At 45.3% G+C, this 9,943-nt stretch overlaps 1 protein-coding gene across 1 annotated transcript; it reads left to right on the forward strand.

Annotated features, from left to right (window-relative positions):
- Positions 1-2,489: 2,489 nt before the first annotated feature.
- On the forward strand, positions 2,490-5,001 carry LOC147981300 (uncharacterized). Its single transcript, XM_087513922.1, has 5 exons — positions 2,490-2,744; positions 2,826-3,212; positions 3,287-3,812; positions 3,889-3,957; positions 4,548-5,001. Exons 1-3 carry the CDS (start codon positions 2,505-2,507, stop codon positions 3,437-3,439), a joined length of 780 nt encoding a protein of 259 aa, XP_087370048.1. The 5' UTR covers positions 2,490-2,504; the 3' UTR covers positions 3,440-3,812; positions 3,889-3,957; positions 4,548-5,001.
- Positions 5,002-9,943: the final 4,942 nt, after the last annotated feature.

Genomic DNA, 9,943 nt, shown 5'->3' on the forward strand with positions numbered 1-9,943 from the left:
CTTTTTCTTGAGGCTGTTTGCCGTGGCCATAAGCCTGCGTTTAAAACGCTCTTGTTCGGCGAGATCCTCTGGCACGACGAACTCGTCGTCGTCGAGGCTTGCCTCGTCTTTGGAGGGAGGCGTATAATTATCGTCCTCGTCCTCTTGGTCTGCCGCCCTCTCGTGAGGGATGGCTTCTCTATCCTCCTGTGCTGAATCTTGCTGGAGGGGGTGTTCTTCGGCGCTATCCGGAGTAGTATTATCTCCCGTGCCGGAATCACCGTTTTTGCTTTGGCGGGATTTAGAGCGGCGCCGCTGACGCCGGCGCTTGGGCTGTTTCTTAGAGGTATCGTCCCCCGCTGTTCCATCGCCACCTCCATCCTTTGGAGTGTCCACCATATATATGTCATATGACGAGGTGGCCTTCCAGCACCCTACAGGTGCTGGTTCTTGTTCGTCTCCTGCATCATCGTCCATGCCGTCGATGTCTTCGGAGTCGAAGTCAAGCATGTCGGTTAAGTCGTCGACAGTGGCTACGAAGTGGGTGGTGGGTGGGTTTTGAATTTCTTCATCGTCCGTATCCCAACCTTGCTGACCGTAGTCCGGCCAGGGCTCTCCTGATAAAGAGAGAGACTTTAGAGAATTCAGGATGTCACAGAAGGGCGAGTGCTAAAAGATGTCTGCGGCGGTGAACTCCATTATCGGCGCCCAATCGGATTCGATCGGCAGGGGCGCGGGGGGCTCGGAGTTCGGAGAGGAATCCGGCTCCTCGGAGTCACGGGCCATGCGGAGTGCGGGGCTGGAGTTCGGCTCGATCGCCTCTGAGATCGCAGCCCCTGAGGCAGCGTCCAACCGCTGATCCTTGATCGGCACAGTAGGCTCCGAATCAATGGTCGGAACCGGTGCGTGTGCGGCCTCCAAAGCGCTGTTCGGCGGCAGAGCTATATCATTCCCATCGAGACAGTGCGGCGCGCTTGGCTGTGGCTCGAATTCGTCGAAGATCAAGTCCCCGCGGATGTCAGTCGTGTAGTTTAGGCTTCCAAACCTGACCTGATGGCCAGGGGCGTAGCTTTCGATCTGCTCAAGGTGGCCAAGCGAATTGGCCCGCAGTGCGAAGCCGCCGAAGACGAAGATCTGTCCGGGGAGAAAAGTCTCACCCTGGACCGCATCGCTGTTGATGATCGAAGGAGCCATCGGGCCTAAAAGCGACGACACAGAGGAACTCTCAATGAAAGCACCAATGTCGGTGTCAAAACCGGCGGATCTCGGGTAGGGGGTCCTAAACTGTGCGTCTAGGCCGGATGGTAACAGGAGGCAAGGAACACGATGCTTTACCCAGGTTCGGGCCCTCTTGATGGAGGTAAAACCCTACGTCCTGCTTGATTAATATTGATGACATGGTTAGTACAAGAGTAGATCTACCACGAGATCAAGGAGGCTAAACCCTAAAAGCTAGCCTATGGTATGGTTGTTGTATGATGAAGTTGTCCTACGGACTAAAACCCTTCGGTTTATATAGACATCGGAGAGGGTTAGGGTTACACAAAGTCAGTTACAATGGTAGGAGATCTTGAATATCCGCATCGCCAAGCTTGCCTTCCACGCCAAGGAAAGTCCCATCCGGACACGGGACGCAGTCTTCAATCTTGTATCTTCATAGTCCTGGAGTCCGGCTGAAGGTATAGTCCGGCTACCCGAACACCCCCTAATCCAGGACTCCCTCAATGGGCTTGAAGGTGAATTTGTCATTGACTTGGGAGTTGACCTAGAAAGTCTAACTGCACTTGTGTCAGATGAGATCAGTGATCCAAAAGAATTAGAAGTTCTGGAGAAGCTACGTGCTGGAGGTCAACAAGATGGAGACGAAGAGGAGTCAGATGAAGAAGAGGAATCAGATGAAGAAGAGGAGTTTGCAGCACCGTCTTATGATGAAAACGATTTCTAGTCTGATGAAATTGTAGTCCTTTTCTGTTAGTATAAATTTGTGTGCTGATTGTAACCAAAACTTGATTGTTTTATGGACTATTTTGTGCTGATTGTAGCCCAAACTTGAGTGCTTTATGGACTATTTTGTACTGATTGTATTATTTGTGGAATATGGCTCAAACTTGCTTCCTAAGCTATTTCATGTGCTAATTTTGTTTTAAGCTGCATTTTTGTGTTTTGTAAACTTGAACTCACATTTGAATTTGTGCAGGAGATGGTTGTGCTTCGTCATAGAAGTACTAGACGCGGTGCCAGCCGTGCTAACCAGAATACTGTTGCTGGTATAGGCAGCCCCAACAATGATAGCTCGCAAATGTCTCGATCTGATGGCGTCAATACTACTGCTCCTTTATCTCAAAACAGTGAAGTGATCCAAAGGCAGCCCCCGTCTCGTCAAAAGGGGAGGAAAGGAGGGCCACGACAGAACTAAGAGTGCCTCCACATGGTCATAAAGTTGGCCTTAAACCGAAAGGTGATAGGTATGGTTGTTTCTTCACATGTGATTTTATGCTTGACACTTAGTATCATCCTCTCAGTAAATGCTGCTTACCTTGTTGTTTAGGCAATTTAATTATGCTGACCCTAATTCCAAACACTACAGGTATACTATGCAACTTGGAATCATTCTTAAACAAGAACACCCCGGCATAATTGAGAAGAAGGAAGGTGGTGTTGTCATTAAAACCCGTCCAGCTTTGGAGTGGTCTGATTATTATGATGATGATACTCTAGATGATAAGGGGCAGATAGCAGCAGATCGTGTGAAGCAAGTGTTTTGGGTAAGCCCCAAGTACTTGGGAGTTATTTTGAAAATCTGTATTGCACATGCATATTTGACATGAAAATTTGTAAACTTGCAGAACTTGTTTGAGGTTCATGTGAAAGATGGTGAAGACCCGGACAAGGTGGAGGATGATGCTGATCGTGTGTTGGACAACTATGCAATGAAAAAAGTGAGGGACATGATGTATCAAGTTCGTGTGGATGTTGTGAAGTTCTACTATGAGAAGAAAGGAGAGCTGCTTGATGACACATTGGCATGTTCAAAAGAACTTGAATATGATCAGTACCTGGAAGGCAGAATACCATGGTTTAAGGAACATGCATGGCCTCATCTTTGTGCTTATTGGTGCTCAAAAGAGTTCAAGTCTTTAAGGAAGAGAGGGCAAGAATCTCGCTTCAAGAGTGAAGATATTGCTCAAAATCGGGGAGGTTCACTGCCATTTGTGGAGGCTCGACAAATTCTGGTATGTCACACTTGTATGAGATTTTTCGCAAATTGTTTCTTGTTATTTTGTATTTCATTTAGTTGGTCTTGTAGGCACAGAAATATGGGCCTGAGAAGGCTACCACCCTGAATACGTATGCTGCAATGAAATCTGGATTAAAGAATTGGGATGGCAGTGGCAGCATCAGTTCCACCCTCAGCGGGAAGGCAAAAAAACGCCACGTATGTTCTTGCTCGTCTTCTTAACACCAACTATTTGTTCTGTTTGCAAGTTTACAAGTTAAAATTACTATTGTTCTAGGATGATTACTGTGATTTGGCTAGAGACGCACATCCTGATGATTGGGAGGAGTGAGAGTTAGATGGGCAAATGTTATATGAGTCATCAGGTGGCATTCCTCATGGGCGACTAGCAATAGAGGATGGAGCAATTAAGAAGGCTGATGTTATCTCAATAGCTAGAGAGAAGAAATTGAGGTCGTTATCTTCAGCATCATTTCGGCGAACTATTCAAGAAAACGAAGAACTGAAGCGACGAGCTATTCAAGAAAACAAAGAACTGAAGCGACGTAATGAGAACCTTCAAAAGATAGTGGATATGCATGGAAGACTTTTCTTGGTACTTGCAAATTTGTGTACATGTTTCAGATTGATTGTTCAAACCAGCTATTCTAATGTTGCATACTTGTTCATAGGCCCTTTTTAAGGAGATGGGAAAAGAACTACCAGAGGAGCTACGCCAAGGAGAAAGTTTCCAACCACATGTAAGTACATTACTTCCTGAAACTTTTTTCTCAAACTGATGGTCAGCCAACCATTGCAAATAAAGAGTATTATGTTATTTGAGTAGCCATTAGCCACATCATGAATATCTTAGATCTTATTGATTAGTAAGGTACTTTATATAGATTTAGCTTGATAGATGGACCCCCCCCCAAATATATTGAGATATGCTTGTGGGAGTGCATCTTGATTCCTGCATGCACATGTAGTCCCAACTTAAGTGAATTTACACCATGATTCATTCTATTTTTCTAGGATCTCAATTTTTGGTCACTCTCATTTAGTTAAATTTATCATACTTAAGTTCTTGGCCAAATCTGTTCGAAACACCATTTGTGGTAGATGTTCATTGTTTATTCCGACCATCCTCTCTTAGTTAAAATTACTACTAACATTGTTGGCCAAATCGGTCCAAAATGGATGTGTTGATGGTTTACTCACAAAAGGCCATTTGGTTTTATTATCATTTATATTTTCTACCTGATGGTTTACTGCAACTTTTAATTGAGAAGCCTTTTCTGGTTTGCTTCATAACCTCTCCTGGTTTGTCTAAATAAATAATCCTATGTAGGGGGGCACTAATTCATCTCAAATTGAAACCCAAGCACTTGATGACAACACCGATGATGGTGATTTGGGTGGAACTGTTGGCGGTGACAACTCCAATGGGAATATTGGCGACATGGCTATTTTTGCAACTAACCTTCACTCCAACAACCTGGAAAGCGAGACTTAGAGTGGTAGTAACCTGGGCAGTGCCTTTGTTGACTTAGAGCAGGGTAACACAACTTTGGAACTAATGGTCGTGTTGGTAATAGAGTAGCATTTTGGAAGTTGCAATAGACACTAGAGGCAGGTTATCTACTTCTGTGAAGTATGTTGTATTTTGTTTGTAATGCACTGAAGCTTATCCTTGCAACTTGCAAGTTGAACAATTTATCTTTTGTTGTCGATAACTGTTATGTACTTAGATGTGCAAAACTAAATCTTATCAGTCCAATTTATGGTAGTGGTTGACACAAGAATCATCATGGTATAATTTGTGTTGATAGATGCAGTATACAAATTTAAATGGATCATTAAGATGCACCATCCATTGCTGGCGGTTTTGGGCCGACAGGACTAATAATTCTGGTTGTGACATGCACAAATTCCTGTCGGGCACGAACTCACAGCGAAATGTAATGAGTATTCCTGTCGGTGACGAACTGACAGTGAAATATTGCGAATTTTCCTGTCGGTTCAGACCGACAGGGAAATAACGTATACTCCTGGCCACCCTATACCTGACGAAATCATATTTTCCTGTCGGTCACCGTCGGGAGTGACCGTCAGGGAAATGTTTCCTGTCGGTCGGCCGACGGGCAAAAGAAAGTTTCCCTGTCAAGCTATCTCTGTCGGCTTTCCCTGACGGGTGACCGACAGGAAATACTTTCCCTGTCGGGTTTGGCTCTTTTCCTGTCGGTTTCCAACCCACAGAAATATTGCGGTTTCTGGTAGTGAGTGAACATCTTTTGATCCCGAGTTAACTCAGTGCGCATCGCACTTTTTCACGCCGTCTTGGAAGTCACGTCACCTAAGCTCTAGCTTAGTTACGTAACCGAGATTAACTTGCCATTCTCTCTCGATTATCAAGTACTAGCACTAAACTAACTTTACCCCCTGGAGGGTCAAGGCGAAAGGTTAGGTGGCCTCTTAGACTTGCCATAATGGGGAGTAACTCAGGCTAGCGGCATGCATATGTTAATAGTTTATGTTACTGCTTCTACAGTGGGAAGTAACATACGTGTGATCTCATGCAACACTTTAATTATTAGGTTATAAATTTATCTTATCTTGGTATGTGTGATGTTACTCATACTATAAGTAACTTGCTATGTTACCACATGTCTTTCCTTCTTCATTAATTACTTGTCACATCATCTATTTTATGTATATACATATGATATTACATCTATGTTATTTTCACTGTGGATAGTCTTATTCCCGGCATAACAAAAAGTATCAATTGACTTGTCATATTCTCTGGATTATCCAGTAGTGCTAAACTAATTAACCCCTCAAAGTGACAGGTTAGGTGGCCTCTTACCGGCGCTACAAAAAATACTATTGCTTGTACACGTGCCAATGATGCTAATTTGCAATCGCCCTTCACATCATGGTCTTTCCATGAAGCCTCACCTCTGGCCAGCCTAGCTAAGCTAATAGCCATGCATTGCATATGCCACCAGGTTGGGAGGTAGGAAAAGTAGCAGAGTGGTCTACTGGGCTTGCGTACCGTGATCCATGATATCAGCATGCATGGCGTTTCATGTTGCTTTGGTTTGATTAGCCTGGTCAAGTCAACGATTGCGAACGGCCGTAGGATTCCGAAGCCTTGTCCCTCGAGTCATTAGTAGAAAACAGGGCGTTGGTCCAGGCAGGGTCAGCCCATTAGTCCCGATTCAGTTTAGAACCGGAACCAATGAGGGCATTGGTCCCGGTTCGTGAGCCCATGGGGCCGGCCGGGCCACGTGGGCCATTGGTCCCGGTTCATCTGAACCTTTTGGTTTCGGTTGGTGGGATGAACCGGGACCAATGGGTCTCGCTCCTGGCCTACAACCATTGGTCCCGGTTCGTGTCTCAAACCGGGACTAAAGATTAGACCTTTAATCCCGGTTTGAGGCACGAACCGGGACTAATGGGGTTGAGACCTTTAGTCCCAGTTCTTGCCACGAACCGATACTAAAGGTCCCATTTTCAAACTCTACCCCCCCAGTGGATCGCCTTTTCAGTTTTAAAAAAAATAAAAGAAAATGATGGAAATGTCAAAAAAATAAAAGAAAATAAGTTTCCCATGTGATATGTAGTCTAGTTGTTGGGAAAATTTGCAAATGTGAATTTTGACTTTATTTGCAAAATCTCTCTGAAATTTGTAAAAATGGGCATAACTTTTGCATACTAACTCGGATGAAAAAGTTTTTTATATGAAAAATCATCTACTCGAAAAGTTACATCCGAATTTAACGGGGGGAACCCCGTTAAACATTTTTAAAATCCTCAAAAACCTAATAGAAAAAAGTTACGGGGCTTTTAAGATCTAGAGTGAAAAAATCGAAAAAAATCAAACAGTGGGCAAACTGTGGTCAAACAATGGTCAAACTAATTATTCTAGAATATTAGTGTTACTAAATAATTATTTCTGTTATTTCAATATTGGTCAAATCTGGTCAAACTATGGTCAAACTGTGGTCAAACTGTGGTCAAACAATGGTCAAACTAATTATTCAAGAAATATTAGTGTTACTAAATAATTATTGTTTTTTAAAACAATAGTTTCAAAATAAAACTATGAAATGTGTCACTTCATGCTCAAGCGAAATTCCTGAAGGTTAATAGGATTGACATCTTAGTATTGTCAGGAAAACAACAAGTGCAGACTTGGAGCGAGGGAGAATAGAACCCGGAAGTTAAGCGTGCTCAGGCTGGGGGAGTGGGAGGTTCGGGAAGTTAGATGATTTGGAATGATGAGGGGTGATTAGAGGATAAATTGAGAAGTGATGAGGGGTGGTGATTACAGACTGGAGGTTAAAATAATTCAGAAATTTGAAAATTAAAAAAAATCAAAAACAAATTTCAAAAAAAAAATTCAAAAAAAATCATAAAATTTCCTTTAGTCCCGGTTGGTGTTACCAACCGGGACTAAAGGTGGAGCTCCACGTGGCCGCGCCCTTTAGTCCCGGTTCTGGATTGAACCGGGACTAAAGGGATAGGCATTAGTACCGACCCTTTAGTCCCGGTTCCAGAACCGGGACTAAAGGCCCTTATGAACCGGGACTGAAGGCCCTTTTTCTACTAGTGAGTGTATAAGAGCATCTACTGCCGTGCGCTCCAAACCAATCTCAAACGCCCGGACCATCCTCCTGGTCACTGACTGTTCATGATTTTCTTATACAGACGGCCGTCTCAAACGGGCCTCAAATGTTCAGACTGACCAGCACCCCTCATATCCAGACCAAATATAGAGGGGATATGGGAGGACCCAGACATGCCCGGGCGTGTTCATCTGACAGGGACGGCCCACCATCGACCCTATGGATGTCCCAAAAAAACCCATCCGGCTCATCGCTCTGAAACCCTAGTTCACTCACTCTCCTCTCTCTCGCTTCGTCCTCTCCTCTTCCTCCAGTGATTCCGATCGAATCCGGTACAATGTCGAGCTCCGGCAGTCGATCCAACTCCGAGCTGGATCCGGACTATGAGCTTCCCCTCCGCATGCCTTGGAGCAGTCCAAGGTGGAGACCAGGGGCAGCTCCAGATGTGCAGCCTCGCTGCAGCCGCAGCTTCCCCGGCGGCGCAGTTCGGACGCCAGCGCTGGCCCCTCCCGGCCTGGGCGCAGCTCCGATAGGCGGCCTGTGCAATTCGCGCCCCCTACACATACCCCTGCCCCCGCCAACTGTTTCTCCCCCATGTGGACAGTGGTGGGTGCTTGTGCCTGCCCCACTGGTCCAGACGCGCACGCCGGAATCAGAGGAGTGTGTCGCCCACCACGAGCGGCAACAGGAAAGGGAGAGGAAGGAGGCAGAGCAGTCTGTGCGCCGTCGCAACGGGATGCAGGCGAAGCCCAACAAGGACACACGACTCACTACTAGGAAAAGGGCTATAGATGATATGGACATTAATGCACTAGTAGAAAACAGGGCTATGGTCCAGGCCGGCTCAGCCCATTAGTCCCGGTTCAGTGTAGAACCGGGACTAATGTGGGCATTGGTCCCGGTTCGTGAGCCCAGGGGGCCGGCCGTACCACGTGGGCCATTGGTCCCGGTTCGTCTGGACCTTTTGGTCCCGGTTGGTGGGACGAACCGGGACCAATGGGCCTCGCTCCTGGCCCACCACCATTGGTCCCGGTTGGTGGCCTGAACCGGGACCAAAGGCTCCCCTTTAGTCCCGGTTCTTGCCACAAACCGGGACCAATGAGGTGCCTATATATACCCTCGCCCGCGAGCAGAGCACTCCAGTGCTCTGTTTTTCTCTGGCCGGCGAGGGGAGGGGTTTGTGGTGCTCTAGCTCACCTCCTATGCACATGAGGTGTTCGATGGAATGCCCGAGCCACACTACTTAAACTTTCTCCTCTCGAAGCTCGACCTCCAAGCTCCATTTTCCTCGAGATTTGTCTAGGTTTAGCGGTCCGTCACGCCCCCTCCCCGTCTTCACCGCCGTCGATCACCCGCGCTGATCTCATCACCGACACCACCGTGGTAAGCCTCTTGTTCTTATCTTCTTTCTGAAAGGAAAAATATTCTTACTTGTCTGTTTAGATAGATACTTGTATCATTTTCTTACATTTATTATTGCATCTTATATAGTGCGATGGTTTTGGTATCCGCCCCCGTCGGCCCTCGTCCTGTCTATGATTCGGATTTGGTATGTATATTATCTTCATAACTATTGGTTCATTTATTGTTTATGAAAATTATGCCGACCAACGTGACATAGATTTTATTTATCTAGGATGTATGTGAATCAGAAATGCCAACCGACCCTATTGTCGAGAGGTTAAATTTAGTTGAAGAAGAAAACAATTTGTTGAAGGAAAAAATAAAAAAAATTGAGGAGGAGAAGATGATATTGGAGTTGCATGTTGCGGATGTCGTCGATGATCACAAGATCAAGATGGATGCAATGCGCTTGAAGATTAGAAAGATTAGAAAATATGCCATTCATACCGAGGCTTGGTATCATTATGCCGTTGGATCAATTGTTACCTTGGTTGCGATTATGATTGCATTTGTTTTCGCATTGAAATGTTTTACATAGTTTCAATGTATGGTTTAATTAATTAGATGCTCTGGAGAGCTATATGTTGTTAGATGAGAACTATGTATGCACTTTGGTTTTAATGTGATGATGAACTTCTATTAATTTGGACACTTAATTATATATAATGCACGCAGATGAACCAGCAATGGATGTACGGTGACAGACACA

Source organism: Triticum urartu, chromosome 3A, assembly GCF_056163025.1.
Source record: "Triticum urartu cultivar PI428250 chromosome 3A, HENAU_Tu73, whole genome shotgun sequence".
NCBI classification, from domain to species: domain Eukaryota; kingdom Viridiplantae; phylum Streptophyta; class Magnoliopsida; order Poales; family Poaceae; genus Triticum; species Triticum urartu.